The 20,910-nt window shown below is 46.2% G+C and overlaps 1 protein-coding gene and 1 pseudogene across 2 annotated transcripts in view; one reads left to right on the forward strand and one right to left on the reverse strand.

The window, feature by feature from the left end:
* Window positions 1-20,910, forward strand: part of GLDN (gliomedin) — a 45,216-nt gene that overhangs the window by 18,559 nt on the left and 5,747 nt on the right. For both annotated transcript variants that reach the window (XM_075897233.2, XM_075897234.2), the window contains exons 7-9: window positions 13,940-14,023; window positions 14,117-14,242; window positions 15,746-15,896. In XM_075897233.2, coding sequence (XP_075753348.1) covers window positions 13,940-14,023; window positions 14,117-14,242; window positions 15,746-15,896 — 361 coding nt within the window. The remainder of the gene's footprint in view (window positions 1-13,939; window positions 14,024-14,116; window positions 14,243-15,745; window positions 15,897-20,910) is intronic.
* On the reverse strand, window positions 10,711-11,847 carry LOC149523595 (uncharacterized; annotated as a pseudogene).

Consider the following 20,910-nt stretch of genomic DNA (forward strand, 5'->3'; position numbering starts at 1 on the left):
AAAGCAGAGTGAAAAGAACAGTACACGTCTGCAGATATTTTAAAACAGTTTTACTTTTTTATACAAAATTTTGCTAAAACTTTTAAATGCCAGTCGTAAATACTAATGGGGTGTGTGTCTGTCTGCAGCTATTACCTGTGTCGTGAAATGTCTGCTCAACTGCTGAACTGAGCTAGGCTTCAAGGACTTTTGATGTGGGAGGAGGGGAAGGTTTAGTGCCACCCTCTGAGACTGTTCTGGCTTTAAACCTTGATGCACCCTCTGGATCCTGGCTACTGAACCCCTGGCATTACTTGTACAGCCCTGGGGGCCGGTCTGAGTTATCTGTCAGTTACATATATGGCCCCATTCCCCGTAGTATCTAAGGGTATGTCTACACTACCACCCTAGTTCGAACTAGGAGTGAAACGAGGAGTAACAGTAGTTTGGAATAGGAAGCCTACTCTGAACTACCTAGTCTGTGTCGCGTGTAGCCGCGCGGCACGGAGTCCGCACTAGCGGACATTTAAAAATGGCGGCGTCCGGCGAGATGCAAATGAAGCCCGGGAAATTCAAATCCTTAAGAACCTTAAGAAGTAAAGAAGTGCCCACTTTGCAGATGGGAAACGGAGGCATAGACAGACGAAATGATGTTTCCCAGGGTCATAGAGAAAATGTATAGCAGATCAGGACACTGATGTGTTTCCCCAGCAGTAGATTAACATCCCAGACACAGGACCATTCTTCTTCCATTCCCAGGCAGCAGCCTTCCTGAAGGAGCTCTGTGCCCGCCGGGCCATTTCTGTGCGCCCACCGACTGATCAGGGCCGGCCCTGCCCCCGGGCGCGCAACACAGGGGCAGCGCCAGCCCTGGGCATACAGCACATGGGCAGCCCCGCCCCCAGGTGCGCATGGGCTGTGCTGGCCCTGGGAGCATAGCGTACGGGCTTCCCCGCCCCTGGGTACGTGGCACAGGAGCGGTGCTGGCCCCAGGCGCACGGCGCATGGGTGCTGCTGGCTCCTGGGCGTGCGGCACAGGAGTGGCACCGGCCCCGGGAGTGCGGCGCATGGGTGCTGCCAGCTTCTGGGCGTGTGGCATAGGAGTGGCGCCGGCCCTGGGAGTGCGGCTCATGGGTGGCGCTGGCACCAGGCATATGGCGTGTGCGCAGCCCTGCCCCTGGGCACATGTGTGGCCCCACCCTCGGGCGCATGAAAGGCCACATCCCTGGGCTCCCGGCAGCCCCAAAAGGTTGGGGACCACTGTTGTAATGCTTTAAAGCTTGCAAAAAGCATTGTCTAAATCACAGATGTGTGGACTCAAGCGAGATACGGGCTGGTGGGGACTCTACCACTGAAAGTGCTAACAGCTTTCTGAGCGGTATCCTTCTTGTCTTAGCAATCTATCTATTGACTTTGATCTTTATCTGCTTAGGTTTAAGTATCCATTCTCCAGCTACTTAATGATGCCTTGTTTCCCCTCCGCCACTCTATCTTCCTTCTTTTTTCCTTTCTCTTTCCTGCTCCTATTTATTTCCAGTTTTCGTATCCCCTACTCCAGGTGTCCCTGGTCTGCTGGGGACCATCTCCAGCAGACCAGGGGCACCCGGAGCAGCTTTTCTCGCCCCAGAGGTTGAGGTGGTGGGACCGCTGCGCTCTGGGCGGTCCCGCTGCCTGCGAGCTCCAGGGCGAGAAAGCCCCGTTCGTAACTTGGGGACTGCCTGTACTTAGAGCGTGGAGCTGCTGTCTCAGGCTAGCCAAGGGATGTGCTTAAAGGGACCCTACCCCCACCCGGACAGACAGTTCTCAGGGGTTCCCTGCTTGCAAAGCAGTCCTGGCTTGGAGTGCCCTGAGTGCCCACACTCGGCACATCACAGCACTTGGCCATCAGCCCGGCTGCACTTGCCGCAGGCTGCCATCCGGGGGGGTGTGTGTCAATCGGGGGGCTGCAGGAGAGCCACCCCTGTCCTCCTCATCGAGGGCTCTTACCCCATTCCTCCCTCACCTCCTTCCACTTACCCCTCTTTAGCCCCCCTTCCAGATGTACAAAATAAAGGACATGTGTTCAAAAATAGAAACTCTTTATTTAACAAAACTGGGAGGGGGGGATTAACCTCTGGGGAGACTGGGAAAAGGAGGTGGGAGAGGGGAAGAGAGAGGGTGGGAGAGGGGAGGGCAACTAAAATGATCAGGGGTTTGGAACAGGTCCCATATGAAGAGAGGCTAAAGAGACTGGGACTTTTCAGCTTAGAAAAGAGGAGACTGAGGGGGGATATGATAGAGGTCTCTAAAAACATGAGTGGTGTGGAGAGGGTGCATACAGAAAAGTTCTTCATTAGTTCCCATAATAGAAGGACTAGAGGACACCAAATGAAATGAATGGGTAGCAGGCTTCAAACTAACAACAGAAAGTTCTTCTTCACAAAGCAAATAATCAACCTGTGGAACTCCTTGCTGCAGGAGGCTGTGAAGGCTAGAACTATAACAGGGTATGTCTACACTACCCTCCTGATTCGAACTAGGAGGGTAATGTAGGCATACCGCAGTTGCAAATGAAGCCCGGGATTTGAATTTCCCGGTCTTCATTTGCATAAGCCGGGCGCCGCCATTTTTAAATCCCGGCTGGTTCGAACCCCGTGCCGCGCGGCTACACGCGGCACGAACTAGGTAGTTCGAACTAGGTTTCCTAGTTAGAACTACCGTTACTCCTCGTGGAATGAGGAGTAACGGTAGTTCGAACTAGGAAGCCTAGTTCGAACTACCTAGTTCGTGTCGCGTGTAGCCGCGCGGCACGGGGTTCGAACCAGCCGGGATTTAAAAATGGCGCGCCCGGCTTATGCAAATGAAGACCGGGAAATTCAAATCCCGGGCTTCATTTGCAAGTGCGGTATGCCTACATTACCCTCTTAGTTCGAACTAGCGGGGTAGTGTAGACATACCCACAGAGTTTAAAGAGAAGTTAGATAAAGTGATGGAGGTTGGGTCCATGGAGTGGTATTAGCCAGGGGGTAGAAATGGTGTCCCTGGCCTCTGTTTGTGGCAGGCTGGAGATGGATGGCACGAGACAAATGGCTTGGTCATTGTTTCGGTCCATCCCCTCCATCAGGGGCGGATATAGGGCAGGGCGAACGAGACGGCCGCCCCGGGCCCCGTGCTTCAAAAACCCCGTGCATGTGCCGTGGCGCCGCTGCGCATGTGCACGGCATCACTGCGCATGCGCCGTGGCAAAGGGGGGACCCCGTGGAATTACGCTGCCCGGGGCCCCGCAAAACTGTCATCTGCCCCTGCCCTCCAGGGTCCCTAGTGTTGGCCACTGTCGGCAGACAGGCTACTGGGCTAGATGGACCTTTGGTCTGACCCAATACGGCCATTCTAAGCTCAGGGCTCAGGGTCGGGGGTCTCACTGGACCACCCTGATTTTCATGCAAACCTGCTCCTGGGTGGCCAGGCTGGCAGCTCTCCTGCCCTAGACGGCCACTTTCCTGTGCCTAGTGCGGAGGTCGTGGACGAGGTCCACGATGTCCACACTAGACCAGGCGGGTGCCCGCCTCTTGCGGTCCCGGACAGGCTCCCAAGAGCCGCCAGCCTGGTCCCAGGAAGAGGCGGAGGGCTGGGTGGCAGCGGGTAGCTGGTTTGTGCTGTGCCAGGTGCAGGGTCTGCTGGCTGGGTGCTGGCAGGCTTGCACCTGGCATGGGAACCGTAGCCAGACCGTGCCCCTTTAAGGGCTCCGGGGCTGGGAGGGGGGCAGTAGAGTTTCCCTGGTTGCCAGAGTGGCCACCAGGGAAAGCTGGGGAGGGCTAGCCTCCCACTAGTTCGAATTAAGTGGCTACACACCCCTTAATTCGAACTACTTAATTCGAACTAGGCATTAGTCCTCGTAGAATGAGGTTTATCTAGTTCGAATAAAGTTTGAACTAGCGGTTTGATTGTGTAGCGCCTATCAAAGTTAATTCGAACTAATGGCTGTCACACTAGTGGTGTGTCAGCAGCAAGAGTTATACTCACAAATGACTATGGGGGGGCAGCAACTGGGGGGAGAGGGGAACAGTTATATCCCTGAATGACCACAAGGGGGCAGCAAGCACCCTGGCCCTGGGGAGCAGCAGCTGGCCAGGCTGCATGACCATGGGCCGCCTTATTGAGAAACTGATGGGTGGGCTTTGTGGCCCCCAGCATCCTGGGCAGCAGTTGCTGGCCACCCAGCATGCCCCCTACTGCCCTGGCCATTCTGGGGAGCAGCTGCTAGGCAGGCCGCATGGTCCCCGCTATCAAGCTTCTTCCCAGGGCAGAATCCGGCAGACAGGCTGTCCTGGTGGGAAAACTGGAGGCCACCCCTCTGACTTGAGTCCCTTCCACTGAACCACCACCCCCAATCTTCTGTCCTGACTCCTGCATGCCCCACCCCATTCCCTGAGCCCCTCCTCACCCCCCCAATCCTGACTCCTGCACTTTCCCACCCCCTGCCCTTAAGGACCCGAGCAATGCCGGGTAAGTCTTCTAGTGTTTTATAGGATAACTCTTTTTTCAATCAAAAATAGATTAAAATTATGCCTCATAGCAGAAGTATTTTTAACTGTATGGAAAAGTTACTCGTCTATGTGGGAGCAGTGTCCTGTCACTATTTATTAAAATTTATTTAAATTCTTCTATTTATCCTCTTCTCCACCAGAAGATTAGCTGTAAGCAGCTTGCTCCCTACACAGTGAGAATATTTCATAAAAAAAAAAAAAGAGTTATAGTGTTTTGAGCATCTTGCTACCCCACTGGAGTTTGATATAGGAATAAGAGTTTTTAGTATTCTTTTCAGCTAAGCACTTTTGTGGGAAGGAAGCGTTGGCGTCAACATGTTATGAAAGAATATATTAATATCTATTACTGCCTGTCTAAATTAAATGCTTCCTTTTGTTCTTGGCATTTTTCTGTGCTTGATTTTTAAACTGGCTTTCTGAATATATTTGAGGTGGGTTTTTTTTATATATTTAGGAAGGGGATGGTTTTTAATTAACAGAATTAGATGTTTTATTGGGTATTAACTTTTGCTACTTCTCTTTTATGTATTTATCAAGTGCCTGAGCCATTGAAAATGTTGGCTAAGTACTGAGTGGTTTTTTTTTTTTTTGAGGGGCCAACATTTTTACAAAAGTAACTCTTGATTTTAGATATTTCAATTTTTGGGTGCCCAACTAGAGACATGGAAATAAGCATATTGTTCAGAAAATCCTAAGCACAAGGCTTGTGAAAATGAGGGTGTTTTACGTGTCCCAGTTGAAATAACTCATTTTTTAAATTCTCAGGATCATCATAGGACACTCCTGGGGGAGGAAGAGATAGCAGAAGATGAAATTTTAAGGGCCCAATTCTAGTCATTTTCACATTTTCAAGAGAATGAACCAGGTTTTGAGAACCGGCACTGATAGAATTGCTGGTGGTGGCATAGGAGACTCAAGCAGATGGGCGCTTGAACCAAGACAATGTGCTGTAATAATTCTAAAAGAACTCAGCTGAGACTAACAGCAGGATAAGGAAAGTAGTGAGGAGATGCTGCAAAACCATCCCATTTGTCTTGATAACAGGTTGAACTTTTCTTGGCCAGCAGGCTTGGGAACTGACCGGTCTCGAACCAGAGAATTTGCCAGATCACGGGAGGTCAATATTGTCTAGCAGCATTACCATCACTGCCACTGCTTACTGGGCTCTTAGAAGACATTTGGAGTAAATTAGAGCTAAATAGCAGCACAGAACACTGAGAGTCAGCACTGGTGGCTATAAACAAACTTTATGGGTATGCGGGAAACTTGGCCACACCCATAGTAATTGGACAGCCGGCTAACTAACATCATGCTGGATATTGCTGGACCAGACAGTCCCAGACTAGAGAGGTTCAACCTTTAGTCACTTTTGGGAAAGCAAGCAAACTTTTCCTTTTGAATTCTCATAACAAATCCTACACTGCTGTCCTGTTTTCCCTACAATACATCCACCAAAGCCAGTGGATATTTTAGGCATACAGTGACAGACAATTTAAATCTTCCTAGTGGATCTGTGCAGAATTTTTCTGAGCAGACATCCCTGTGAGGTCGGAGTAGTCCAATGCAAACTCCATCAGAAAATCAATGCTGTAATTGCTATGTGGAGATGCAGAAGAAGGTGAATTTAGTAACAACTAATGGAAATATTCTGAGAGGGTGTTTATTAAAGGAAGCTTTCTTTTGTGGTTCTGTAGGTTAGCCCCGAGGTGAATGTGACAAATACTTGATGCTGTCTTTAGCATCGAAGCAGATGTAGTTCTCATTAGACCTCACCATTAATGCTGGATTTGACACTCTAGTTTTTAGGGCTGCAGTGGGAAAATGGTGCTTTTTCAGTATTCAGGGCAGATAGTTGTTATTGGGAGTAATGCTCTCAGTTTCATGTTGTGCCATTTCAGCTGCTGGAGCACTTTACCTTCCTTTGCCTGCTGTGTCTAGCTTATATTTTATCTAGCAAAAGGAAGATAACTGGGGAAGTGGATATTAACAGCCATTAACAATGTCAGCATTAAAGGACCTCTGGTGAACCAAGGCTAGGATGTGCCTTGGATGTATATATTGTAGTGTTTTCTCACTGTGCTTCTGCAGCATTTGCTAGGGTGAAAAGGCAGTTCTAATTGCGAGCTGCCACTGCAAGTAGTTTGGAATTAGTACTAAACAGAGGGGCTGTGTCTACACTGGCATGAATTTCCAGAAATGCTTAAAACGGAATATTATTCCGTTTTCAGTTTTTCCGGAAAAGGAGCGTCTACATTGGCAGGCTGCTTTTCCGGAAAAGCCCTTTTTCCGGAAAAGCGTCTGTGGCCAATGTAGACGCGCTTTTCCGGTAAAGAGCCCCGATCGCCATTTTCGCGATCGGGGCTTTTTTCCGGAAAAGACTACTGGGCTGTCTACACTGGCCCTTTTCCAGAACAGTGTTCCGGAATAAGGACTTATGCCCGAGCGGGAGCAGAATAGTTTTTCCGGAATAGCGGCTGATTTTGTACAGTAGAGCGTCGTTGCTTTTCCGGAAATTCAAGGGCCAGTGTAGACGGCTCGCAGCTTATTCCGGAAAAGCGGCTGATTTTCCAGAATAAGTGGCCCAGTGTAGACACAGCCAGGATATTTCATTCTCTTCTTTACTCTATTATCCATGTGCTGGCAGTACCGATCAAGGAGCAAGGCCCCACTGTGCAAGGTGCTGTAGTGGCAAAGACAGTCCATGCCTCTAATAGCTTCAAATATAAGTATCTGACAAGAGACAACGGGTGGACTATACACATAAGTGGGGTGCGAGGGTTATGTAATAATCAAATGGACAGTTTACCCAATGTTTGACTTCTGCTTGAAATATAGAAACATAGGAATGAACAGATCCAAATAATGGTCTGTTTAGTCTGCTATCCTGTCACCAAATGGATGCCCAATCCCAAGGTCCTTCAGAAGAAGGTATAATACCCTCCCAGTGTACAGTTTGTCAATGTCCTGCCTACAAAGGGAGTTTATTTCTAACCCCAGCAATTAATGGTTAGTTTATGTCCTGAAACATCAGGGTTACAGTGAGATAGTAAACATTTTTATTCTAGCTAATGTCATTCTCTATATTTTTAATCTGCCCATTCTTTCCCTAATCCTTAACAGCTCTTGCTGTCTCTAATATCTCGTGGTAGTGAGTTCCATAGGTTTACTGTGCATTTTACATACAATGAAGGCTTTACTTTACTAACTCTTGACACCATGATCAAAGATTCCCTATCTTGTTTTTGTTAGCATGATGTGAATACAACATTGCTATTCAGAAAACAGCCACACAGTGTTTCTAATAAAACACTGATAGTTTTGATCAGTTTTGCAAAACACTTCGTACTATCACTGGTGGTCCACAGGTGTCTTACCTTGAAACTACGATGGTTTTAGCCTTCCAGTACATCTGTCTAGTAAACATATATATGTGCTAACTTAATAGATTACCTAACTAAACTCGCTTGTTACATTTATTTTCCCAAAAAGGAAACAGAAAAAGACAACTTGAAATTAAGATGATGGTTTTAGATGCTAATACAGCTACTAAAAAGAATTTAGCTAGCTAATATTTTGAAACAGTTAATAAAGGAGACGATTTCCTCAGAAAGAAGACAATAACTAGCAAGGGAATATATCTCTGAGAATGTTTTGTATTAATAGAGTTGCTGTCATGACCTGTTTAACCTGCCCCCCCCCCCACCACCAAACACACAACTGCCCCTTGCCCTCCAAAATAGTAGTTTCAGTAGCATATAAACTCTGCTAACCTCCGAATATTTTATGGTGGGAATATACAGAGCGCTAATCTTTTTTTGTACAAGGTAAGTAATGAATATTCCAAATGGCAGGTTCTCAGGCTGTGAGTTATCTCAAAGTGAAAATATCTTTTAAGTCTTAGCTGTTTTTGGTTTCTTTCAGCAAAAAGTTCATGGGAGAATATTACAAATATTCTTAAACCCAAATACTGCACTCAGCTTCATCAGGAACACTGACCTGGTCCTTGACTTTTACAATCACAGATAAACCACCGTCTAGGGGAGCTGCTAGTACAGTTAACTATGTTAATTAGAATGAGTCTGGGAAGTCCATTTTGGGGTTATAATTTCTTGGCTCTGGGGAGCTTTTGCTGTGAAAATGTCAAAATATCAAATCCTCTGTAGCTGGATCTCATTGACTAGCATTATAAGATACAATATTATTCAAAACGAGACATTCTTCTTCTTGTGAAGGGTTCCGCAAAGACAAATGTGTTGAGATATTAAAACCTTTTTAGACTATTCAGGCCACAGAGGTGGTTGAGATGTTGTGCTGCCATAATTTATATGGTCGAATAGGAGACAAAGATATTCTATTCTCACTTTCCCACTGACTTGCTGTATGATCTTGAGGAAGTCATTTAACCTCTGTCTTTGTATAATGAAGGTAACTCTAGTTATCCTTTTGGGCACAGTACTTTGACATCATGGAATGAAAGGGGTTGTATAAGGAGTACTAGAGTCTGGCTGTGGACACTGATTTTCAAAAGCCACACCTGGTTTGTGTAGCGGGGTCTTTTTTTGAGATGGGATGCCAGTGTGTAACCTACACACCCAGTGGGTATGGTTTACTGTCTCATGTAGTGTCACGTAGACCACTTACAGCAACAGCCAGCTGACTATAGCTCAAGCTGTAGAGGCGCCTACGTTAAGCTCCAGAGCTTCCGGATTCATTTCCGCCTCTTGCCAGTTACAAGCGGATCTGCTCTTTTTTTGAGATGGGATGCCCGTGAATTGAGGACAGCTCTGACCTTAGTGCCCTAAACCAGAATCCGTAAGCCTTTTGTAAAACAGATGGGGCACGGTATGATTTCATTTGCTCAGTTTGTATCCGAGGAAAGTAAAAGCAGGGCTGCAGAAGAAATGGGTTAGTTAATCTAATCCTTCCTCCCTGAGCATCACACTGCCCTTTCTGTGGCAGTTCGGCGAGGTCAGTAGTTGTTTTGATGTCATTTAATATTTCATACCTAGGATCCTGGATCAAGGCCCCGTTGTGCCGGGTTCTGTGTGGGCAATTAACAAAAAAAGGAATCCCTGTCCCCAAAGAGCTTGCAACTGGCATATGAGACAGGATAAATAGGTGGATAAAACAGATCCCCAGGACAGTCTGGGTTGGGAGAATGACATTGCAATGAGTTTGTTTTACCTTTTGCCACGCTACAGCAAAAACAGAGCTAAGAACTGTTCTTGAAGAGGTTTTCTGTAAGTGAATCATACATGGGTCATACATTACTCCTGGAAAGGCAGCTGTGGCTTTTAGTACAGGAGCCTAACTAGTTTAGACAACTATCAGAGGCGTAGCCATGTTAGTCTGAATCTGCAAAAGCGATGAGGAGTCCTGTGGCACCTTATAGACTAACAGATTTATTGGAGCATAAGCTTTCGTAGGCAAAGATCCACTTCATCAGATGCATATGGTGGAAATTCCAGAGGCAGGTATAAATATACAGGAATAAGGAAAGAGTACCAATCAATTGTAAGGCTGGAGATAACAAGGTCAATACAGTCAGGGAGGATGAGGCCCACTTCTAGCAGCTGATGTGGAGGTGTAAAAACCAAGAGAGGAGAAACTGCTTTTGTAGTTGGCTAGCCATTCACAGTCTTTGTTTAATCCTAAACTGATGGTATCAAATTTGCAGATGAACTGCAGCTCAGCAGTTTCTCTTTGAAGTTTGTTCTTCAAGTTTTTTCATTGCAGGTTGGCTACCTTTAAATCTGCTACTGTGTGTCCAGGGAGATTGAAGTGTTCTTCTACAGGTTTTTGTATATTACCATTCCTGATATCTGATTTGTGTCTGTTTATTCTTTTACGTACGGACTGTCCAGTTTGGCCAATGTATATAGTAGAGGGGCATTGCTGGCACATGATGGCGTATATTACATTGGTAGATGTGCAGGTAAATGAACCCGTGATGGTGTGGCTGATCTGGTTAGGTCCTGTGATGGTGTTGCTGGTGTAAATATGTGGGCAGAGCTGGCACCGAGGTTTGTTGCAGGAATTCCTGAGTTAGAGTTACTGTGGTGCGGTGTATAGTTGCTGGTGAGAATTTGCTTCAGGTTGGTGGGTTGTCTGTGGGTGAGGACTGGCCTGCCTCCCAAGGCCTGTGAAAGTGAGGGATTATTGTCCAGGATGGGTTGTAGATCACTGATAATGCATTGGAGAGGTTTTAGCGAAGACTGTAGGTGATGGCTGGTGGTGTTCTGTTGGTTTCTTTGTTGGGCTTGTCTTGTAGTAGGAGGCTTCTGGGTACACGTCTGGCTCTGTTAATCTGTTTCCTCACTTCCCCGGGTGGGTATTGTAGTTTCAAGAATGCTTGGTGAAGATCTTGTAGGTGTTTGTCTCTGTCTGAGAGGTTGGAGCAAATGCAGTAGTACCTTAGTGCTTGGCTGTAGACCAGATGGAAGCTGGAGGCATGAAGGTAGGCATAGCTGTCCGTAGGTTTTCAATATAGGGTGGTATTTATGTGACCATAATTTATTTGCACCGTAGTGTCCAGGAAGTGGATCTCTTGTGTAGACAGGTCCAGGCTGAGGTTTATGGTGGGGTGGAAATTGTTGAAATTGTGGTGGAATTCTTCCAGAGACTCCTTCCCATGGGTCCAGATGATGAAGATGTCATCAATGTAGAGTAAGTAGAGAAGGGGCGCTAGTGGACGAGAGCTGAGGTAGCGTTGTTCCAGGTCAGCCATAAAAATGTTGGCATATTGTGGGGCCATGTGGTTGACCATAGCGGTGCCACTGGTTTGGAGGTATATATTGTCACCAAATCTGAAATAGTTGTGTGTAAGAATAAAGTCACAGAGCTCAGCCACCAGTTGTGCAGTGACATCATCAGGGATACTGTTCCTGACAGCTTGTATTCCATCTATGTGTGGGCTGTTGGTGTAGAGAGCCTCTACAGCCATGGTGGCTAGGATGATGTTTTCTGGAAGATCACCAATACATTGTAATTTTCTCAAGAAATCAGTGGTGTCTCAGAGATAGCTGGGAGTGCTGGTGGCGAAGGGTCTGAGTAGAGAGTCAACATATCCAGACAGTCCTGCAGTGAGAATGCCAATGCCTGAGATGATGGGGCGTCCAGAATTTCCAGGTTTGTGTATCTTCGGTAGTAGAAAGAATAATCCCGGTCGGGGCTTTAAGGGTGTGTTTGTGTAGATTTGTTCTTGTGCTTGTGTAGAGAGTCTCTTGAGCAGATGGTGCAGTGTCTTAGTGTATTTCTCAGTGGGATCTGAGGAAAGTGGCCTGTAGAATATGGTATTGGAGAGTTGTCTGGCAGCCTCCTTTTGGTAGTCAGACCTGTTCATGATGACAACAGCACCTCTTTTATCAGCTGTTAATGATTATAATGTCAGAGTTGTTTCTGAGGCTGTGGATGGCATTGCGTTCTGCACGGCTGAGGTTATGGGGCAAGCGATGCTGTTTTTCTACAATTTCTGCCTGTGCACGTTGGTGGAAGCATTCTATGTATAGGTCCAGACTGTCATTTCGACCCTCAGGTGGAGTCTATGCAGAGTTCTTCTTGTGCTGTTGGTGGGAGGGTATCTGTGTGTCAGTGCGCTGTTGAGTGTTGTGTTGAAAGTATTCCTTGAGTTGGAGACGGCGAAAGTAGACTTCCAGATCACCGCAGAACTGTAGCATGTTTGTGGAGGTGGTGGAGCAAAAAGAGAGTCCCCAAGATAGGACAGACTCTTCTGCCGGGCTGAGTGTGTAGTTGGATAGATTGATGATATTGCTGGGCGAGTTAAGGGTACCACTATTGTATCCCCGTGTGGCAGGTAGGAGTTTACACAGCTTACAGTCCTTTTTCTTCTGTAGAGAAGTGAAGTGTGTAATGTAAATCTCAAGTCTTATTTTAGTAACTGAGCAACAGTTCATCTGCAAATTTGATACCATCGTTTTAGGATTAAACAAAGACTGTGAATGGCTAGCCAACTACAAAAGCAGTTTTCACACCTCCACATCAGCTACTAGAAGTGGGCCTCATCCTCCCTGACTGAATTGACCTCATTATCTCTAGCCTTACTCTTGATTAGTTTAGACAAGGCCATCGAGTGAGCCAGTGTCAGAAACGGGATTATTACTTGTGGATTCCTAGCTTCAGTTCTGCATTCAGTCCACCAGATCATGCTGCTTGTCATGACACCAGCCTAGAGTCAGCAAGAACAGAAATTGCCCCAGACAGGGGTAAATTTTAGTCTGCACTAGTGCAATTCTTGGCCCATATAGACCATGATGGCAGCCACAAAAAGCTCTCTGGTGTGCATTAGTGAAGTCCTGTTATGTTACTGTGCACTAGTGAATTTTATTGTGCACTGGGAGGGTTCACATGGGCCAGTTAGTGCATCATATGTTAGCATGGACTAAAATTTACACCCCTCTTTGTGGACTAAAGTACAGTGCACACAAGCCCTCAGACTCCTGGCTTCTACAAAAGCTGAGGAAGACTTTCTCATTTGTTAGATGGAGAGAGTGCATATAAAGTGTTGCTGCATCAAGTCGGAGAACTGAGGAAGCATAAGGCTCTGATTGCAGCTTCGCACACATATATCTAAGGGTGGACGATACGCCATATTGGAGCAGATAGAGATCTGTAGCAGTGTGTGTGAACAGAAGTGCTTTTTATATAGAAGTAGCAGGCAGGCCAAATATTCCCATGTCTGGCCACTATCTCTACCTTATTGGACACATTATTAGCCACTTATGTGTATTTTTAAATGTAAGAATTTATTTGTCAAGTGCAAAAGGTTTTTTAATTTGGTTAACCTACATTTTTAGCTTAAAGAAAGCAAAAATTATTGTTTTAAAGTGTGATAAACATGGAAGCCACACAGCATATGCTAGTGCTATCATCCCCAAAATTATTTTTAGAGCCAACTTCATAAAATGCCATTCTGGATTTTGGCACAGCCTTAACTTGTGATAAATGCGTATGTTAATGTTGGATCACTGTGAAACTGAGTGACCTGTATTGCATAGTTCAAACTTATTTTTTTTTTTGCTTATAAGAAATCTTGAAAAATAAAAGTCTCAGAGGAGTACCCAGGTTAGTCTGTAACTTTAAAAACGAGTAGTCCTGTGGCACCTTAGAGTCGAATACAATTCTTTCGTGGGGAAAATCCACTTCATCAGATGAGAAGATCTTGAGTCAGAGCTTCTCATTTGAAGAAAAAGTGAGTTGTGCCCACAAAAGCTCATAATACTATATAGATTTCTGTTAGTCTCTAAGGTGCCACAGGACTACTCGTTGCTTGAAAAATGAGAAACATGGGCAGAGCCTCAGCTGGTATAAATTGTCATGGTCCATGCACTTCAGTGGAGCAGTTTATCCCAACTGATGATGTGCCCTAGATCTGTCAAACATATGCAAAAGGTTGGTTTTCTGTTCCCCAATTTTAGGTGAGACATGTGCCATACCAAATGATGATACGCTGGTAGGAAAAGCTGATGAGAAAACCAACGGCTACCATCCAAAAAAAGCTGGTAATTTATTCTAAATATGTCACATCATTAAATTCTACTGTTTACTTGCTGAGGTCAGGGATGATGCAAATTTGTTTTTCTCTTTGCCATCAGAATGCATCATTAAATCAATAGGAAGTCCCACGGAGATGGGTAAGATACAGCAAACATTTGGGACGTGGATGAGGGAACCTACAAATAGAAGCGATGAAAGAATTTGGCTTACAATGCATTTTTCAGGTACCATGAATTTAATTGTGAATAGGTTGCTCCTTCCTTCTTTCCTTCCTTTGTCTTTTATGTATGTGCCTATTGCCTCTTTCTGCCCTCTGTATGGATTTTTCATGCTTGTTGTCTGGTCAGCCTGGCAGAGGTTATTTTTAAACCCAAGTAGCATCATTTTCCTAGTCTATGTTGTCTGCATAATAATTTATTATTATAACCTTTTAAAAGTTCTCTGCTCCTTAAATGTGCCACACCATCAAAAAAGTCTTTTGTGACTTTTCTGCTTTGACTCACAATGTCATGTAACCCCTGTCTATGCCAACAGGAGAGCTCTGGAAAAATAGCAACAAACTTGACTCATAAGTAGAGAGAGGCCTCCTTTTTTCCAGGGTCTCAGTCACAATTATTTGAAATCTTTGCTTTCCTAATATATCTACGGATGCCTTGTGGAACCCCAGAGAAAGTGTTAACTAATGCTGCATGGAAAATGTGGAAGGAAGGGCATCTGTGGAAAATTTCTACTTTTCAGTGGAAAACTGAAAGCCAACTATTTTCAGCTGAAAAACTTTTGGGTTTTAAACCAAAAAATTTTTTCACAAATAAATGCAAAAATTCTGTGGAAAGCAGATACTTTTTGCCAAAAATTTCCTTTGTTTGAAAAATCCAATTTTTTTGTCAAAACAATTTCAAGGCAAAGTTTTCAGCCAAGCCTAATTTTACTGTGTCCTATGTCAGTTCATTTTTACATCAATCCTACCATTTCCCCGTGGCTTCCATTTCTTAAATTGCACTTCAGAAGTTTAAGGATTTAAAAAAATGGGGGGGAGAAGGACAGTGCACGAGTGATCAGGAAAACCATGGAAATGGGCTGGATTCTAGGCAGTCTCGCTATGTCTACACAGCTGGCTTCTGCTGGCAGCGTATGCAAATGAAGCCCTGATTACCATGTTGTTGCACTTCATTTGCATAATCTATTCGAGCTGTTTTTGTGCAAGGGGTTTTTGCACAAAAACAAGCAGCGTGGACGTTTCCTTTTTGTGCAAAAACCCCTTTTTGCACAAGATCCTTTGCCTCTCCTGGAGAGGGATAAGGATCTTGCACAAAAAGGGAGGTTTTGCGCAAAAAGGAATTGTCCACACTGCTTGTTTTTCCGCAAAAACCCCTTGAATGGATTATGCAAATGAAGCACAACAAAATGCTAATCAGCACTTCATTTGCATACTCTCTGCTGGCAAAAGCCGGCAGTGTAGACAAAGCCTCTGTGTCCTAGTGCCCACTGGAGAATTTAGATGCTACCACAATATAAATATTGAATAACAAACACAAAAAACTTGGTCTTTGATGGAGCTTTCTTTCTCTTTATTTTTGTGTTACGGCACTCTGAAAAATGTTCAAAAATGTGGATATAGTTGGCAGGAGCTTGATTCCAATAGAATTATATCTGGATGAGGGTAGAGATGTGAGATAGTTCAGTCAACTAACTGACTGGTTTTCTTTCATGTTTTCCCCTCCCCTAAGGAAACTTCATAAAAGAATATGAGAATGCAAACGCATTGCTGAATGACAGCTACAGGATCATTAACCTCACAGGGATCTTCTATGGCTGTGGCCATGTGATATATAACAACTGTCTATACTATCAAAAAGGAGGAGCCAGCGTCATTGTGAAGTAAGTCAAAGGTCAGCTGGATGGCAGCTTTGCATTCCCCTGGGTGGAAGGCACAAGAAGTAATGAGAGCAGGGAACATGAATAGAGATGAAAAGGGCAAAGATGAACTTTGGTGGGAAAACCCTCAACACAAAATACACTGTCTGCATGTTCTGTGGTGTCTTTTGGGATTGGAGATAGAAGAAGAGGGTGGGTAGGAAGGGTAGGAGAATGGATAGTTTCCCAGTTACAGACTAACTCGGCTACCTCTCTGAACCTTCAGTCAAGACAGTCTCCTCTAACGTAATGGATATAACTTTTTCTCCGGTAGCTGCTACTAGAAATGGTCCCCATTGGCCACCAATGGCAGAGGAGGAGCCTATGATGTGTGGCGGGAGAAGCAGTTGTCAGCAGGCTCACATCCTATAATGTGTGGTGTTCTGACAAATGTAGGCCCTGATCCTGCATTTGGACCACTGCCCTGGACAGAATCCCGCCAAAAGGGCATCCAGGGGTGAGATCAGGGCACAGAAACAGCACACGAGAAAGCAAGGAAATGAATCAGCCTTTACAAACATTAACTGTTTTGAGCTAGCTAGATCTTCATCCCAGGTGAACGCTCTGCTGCTTCAGTGGTGCAACAAGTATCCAAGCTGTGTGCTCCTTGCCAGTGGAATGGTCCCTAGAAGACTTTTCCAGCAGTGCTAATTAGAGCATCCCTTATGCTTGGGACTGGTTCAGCCCCTGGACTGGGGGAGGTGGAAGGGTGGCTTAGAGCCTTGTCTTCCCACTCAGATGCCAGAGAAAGTTCAGCCCACCGTGTCTATTGTCTGTTGTTTCAAGTGCCACCCTGGATCATGTCAATCATATCATGTGATTATGAAAGGTAGGACACAGTGGAACTTGCCTTTGGTACAGGAGCACCTTGGCAGGCCAGGCCTTCTTGCTGAGCCGGCATGTATGTGTTGCTGTGTAGTTGCTCCGGCCCAAAGTCATGTGTAGCCAGCCTAGTGTGGCTAGCAGTGGTCTCTAACTCGTGATGTGCATGCACGGCCACATAGCAATACAAGGGCATCCAGTGATCCCAAGGCAACATGGTAAGCCCCCAGGCAGCCTTGTAGAGTGCTGACTTCACAATAAGATTGCCCATAAGTAGAATGTTCCTATGGCTCTTCTATCCCGCTCTGCTGGGTCTGAACCGGGAGCAGCTCGTGCCGCCATACCTGTGTCTCGCTAGCGTTTAGTCAGGCAGACAGTGCTAATCAAAACCAAAACTCAGCCTTGTGGGAAGAGCCAAGCAAATGCACTTCAAGGACGAGTTAAAGATTCCAGCTGCTTTCCAGTTTCCATATGAGTCTCTGATGTCTGAGCCAAGAACACTATTGTATTTGGAAGTTTCTCCACAGGTGGGTGTGCCTCTCTGGCACCCACAAGGGTGCAGTGAGAAAAGACTGTGAGCTGGTTGCGGGGATCATACATTGTTCTGCCCAAGACACTTCCAATTCCTTGCATCTTAAACAGGCTTAGACTTTGCTAGCTGAACCAATTTGACTTATTGTGACAATGTGATATGATAGAGGACCTATTGCTAAGAGCGGGCCTTTCTAGTCTCAACCCCACTTTTCAGTTATTAATAACTCAGAGAGAAATTCTACTTCCATGCAGAATAGATTGGCAAAGACTTTAGTGGACTTCATAGAGTCTCTAGGGCTTCTCCCTTTTCGGTTACATAAAGGTCTTGGGGGAGTTATACTCATTTTAAGTGTAGTGGGAGCTGGCTGGTAGATGTTATGAATGTTGCTTGGTTGGAAAAACTTTATCACACAAGGTTTTGCAGCATTTCCAAAAGTTCTCAGACTCTCCATTTGTCTGATCTCCTCTGGCAGCCTTTTCCAGGGGCAGCTCCCCTCTAAGAAGAATACTTTGCCCCTTTATCTCATGGCCTTCATTCAAGAATAGATCTTCCGCTTGATCTTCGTACTCTTACACGAGTGAAACAGAGCTCTGTACCATACCCAAAGCAGCTGGTGGAAGTGGGGAGTTAAGGCACTCTACTGGCCATATTTGGTAACTGTAGAATAGATCACTCCCAGGACTGAGTCCATGTTTTCCTTCATCATGCTGTGTGGGTGGTGGGCAGGTAGGAAAGGGTAGTGGCTCGGCCCTCCGAACACATGTATCTTATATCAGTAGAAGCTGGCTCCTTTCACACGCTTTGTATTTCCCGTAGCCCTCTGTACACACACTATTCTGGCAAGAGCTGTGCTTTCCTAGAGCTATCCCTTTAGAGGCCTGTCTCCTCCTCCCCTCCCCCAGTGGTAAGGCAGTTTCCACAGAGGAGAAGAGTAAGTTGATGTTGGCTGGCTCAGCATTGGTGATGCCCTCTCCTGCCATGAAGCTGTTGCTCTGTGGGGCTCTCCTGTGGGTAGTGCAAGTTGATGCTCCGGAGCCATTGCTGCACCTTCACTGCAGAGCGACATGCTGGGCGGGTGAGCTCCTGTGGCCTGCAATGTGCAGAGCAAGCTGAATGATCATGATGGTCCTTTCTGATTTTAAAGTCCACGTGTCTCTGTCCCCGGCTTGCAGGCACAAGGGGAATCATTTGGCCAGTTCTGCTTTTCTGAGGCTTGGCCTGCAATCGATACCATTTTCTAATCTGTGCTGCCAGCTCCCATTCCATCCCCTCTCCCCCGGAAATACCCTTGCCTCTTCCAATAGTTTGTTGACTGTAAGGCGAGTTGTAGGGCTAAGCTGCCTTTGTTGTACTAATGGACACAGCTGCAAGTCTGTCATGGCAGTCACAGATTCCATGACTTTCCAGGATCTCTGTGACTTCTATAGCGATCACTGTGGCTGACCTCAGGCCAATCTGAACCACAGAGGGGAAGAGGAGGCCCTGGGCCAGCCACTGCACTGACGGTCCTGGGGCCAGCCACACTTGCTGCTGCTGGAGTGGCCTTGGGACCAGCTGCTTGGGCAGTTCCTTGTAAGAACATAAGAACAGCTATACTGGGTCAGACCAAAGGTCCATCTAGCCCAGTATCCTGTCTGCCGACAGTGGCCAATACCAGATGCCCCAGAGGGCGGGATCACAACACGTAAACCTCACATGATTCCCTCCCCTGTCACCCACCTCCAGAGAAACAGAGGCTAGGGACACCAGTCCTACCCATCCTGGCTAATAGCCATTGATGGACCTAACCTCCATGAATCTATCTAGCTCTTTTTTGAACCCTGTTAAAGTTCTAGCCTTCACTGCATCCTCTGGCAAGGAGTTCCAGAGGTTGACTGTGGGCTGAGTGATGAAAAACTTCCTTTTGTTTGTTTTAAACCTGCTCCCTGTTGGAGCGGACCCCAGGTAGCTGGCCCTGACCACTGCCTAAAGCAGCTGCTCCTGCCAAACAGCAATGAGGTCGCGAGACTGGCCCACCTCAATAGCAGCGGCACCCTAAGCCACCTTACCTGCAGGTGTTGCATGTGCTTACTGCCTGTGTCTTGGGAGACATGCTGGGTGGCGTTGTTAGGTAACAGCCAGCTCATCAAACATGCTCCTGTTATGTAAATTTATTAAGCCAAAGAATAAAGTATGCTCTATACGCCCCAAAACAGTGCATCATTCAGTGGTTAAATACCAACTAAAATAAACTTGAGTCGTAATTGATGACCCGCTTGAAACTAGCAGAGAAACTTGCATTAAGTAGCTTGCTGAGCACTGTTGTTCTCAGATTATTCTTCTATCATCTAGGAGTTTCAAGGAATAAAACCATTTTATAGTTCAGACAAGCCATTCCATCTGCCTCGATGAAGGCCAATGTGAGGTCAGAATGTTGGCAAGAAGATTTTTTATTTGATATGTGAATGGCTTTTACACATTTGTGATGAATTAACCTTGTGGTGGAGCTCTATGATTAGATGAACTCAGCCTGCCTTGCTTGGTGACATCATCATGCGCACGGTCCTCCTCCACAGACAGCCAGATTTCTGCGCAAAATTTCCTCTTCTCTTCTGTTTGCTGCATCGCCCAGTGTTACTTGCAGCAAGCTTGGAAAATGGAACCATCATTTTGTTCTTTCTGCAAACCGCCTGACTGATTTCCACTTAATGATCAGGGAAGAGTTCATAGACTAAATATTGTGAAACCTGCCATGATTGTGTGTGTGTTTGACTTTCTGGCTGTTTTCTTTACACCTGCTCTCTTAGGAGGTGCTCCACGAGCCTGGAACTTGTCCCTAGAGCACATTAGCATGGCTTCCAATCTCACCCGACCCTCCACCAAGCTTTCCTTCAATGACCGTGCTCTCACTACTACCATTAAATTTTCCTCCACCAAGAGGCTAGAGAAGGAGAAATTGGGCTCGATTCACTAAGGCTCAGCATTGCAATGCCCTCATTTCAGGCACCTTGCTAATTTGTGGAATCCTGGGCCTTAAATGAGGCACCCAGTCTCCCTGTAGGAGGCATGGGGAGAGTTAGGCACCCAAGAATCACGTTTATAGATGCCAGCCTGATGAGAAAGGAGCTGCCTAGGAAGTCAGTAGGAAATGCCAAGGGGAAGAGTCTGGCTTTAGCTTCGCCCATCAGAGGGAGTTAGGTGCCTCTCTCTCTGGGTTGGAGGGCAACACCTCCCTGAACATGGGATTCACGGTCATGAATCTAACTCAGGTCAGTCCTCTCTTACTAAAGGAGGCACTGGTTGTGCTGCTTCCCAAACACATCAGTGGTCTCCCAAGTGCCCCACTAAGCAGCAGGTTTTAGGGTATTTGGTGCGTGCATGTGGGGGAGGAGGTGTCAGTCTTTTGTGTTGAGGCTGTTCCATTTTAAATGAAATACTTAAATCTTCAATAGAGGACTGAGTAGCACGGGGGGTGAGGGCATTCACTTGGGAGATAGGAGATTTGGGCTCAGATCACGGCTCTGAATCTGGCAGAGTGGACATATGAAACCAGGTCTCCTGCAAGCTGGCTGACTGCTCTTACCACTGGGCCGTTGCAGACCTCCTCCTGCAATCTGGTAGGTATTCTTTTAGGCAGCTGCT

Source organism: Pelodiscus sinensis, chromosome 14, assembly GCF_052426305.1.
Source record: "Pelodiscus sinensis isolate ZL-2025 chromosome 14, ASM5242630v1, whole genome shotgun sequence".
NCBI classification, from domain to species: Eukaryota; Metazoa; Chordata; order Testudines; family Trionychidae; genus Pelodiscus; species Pelodiscus sinensis.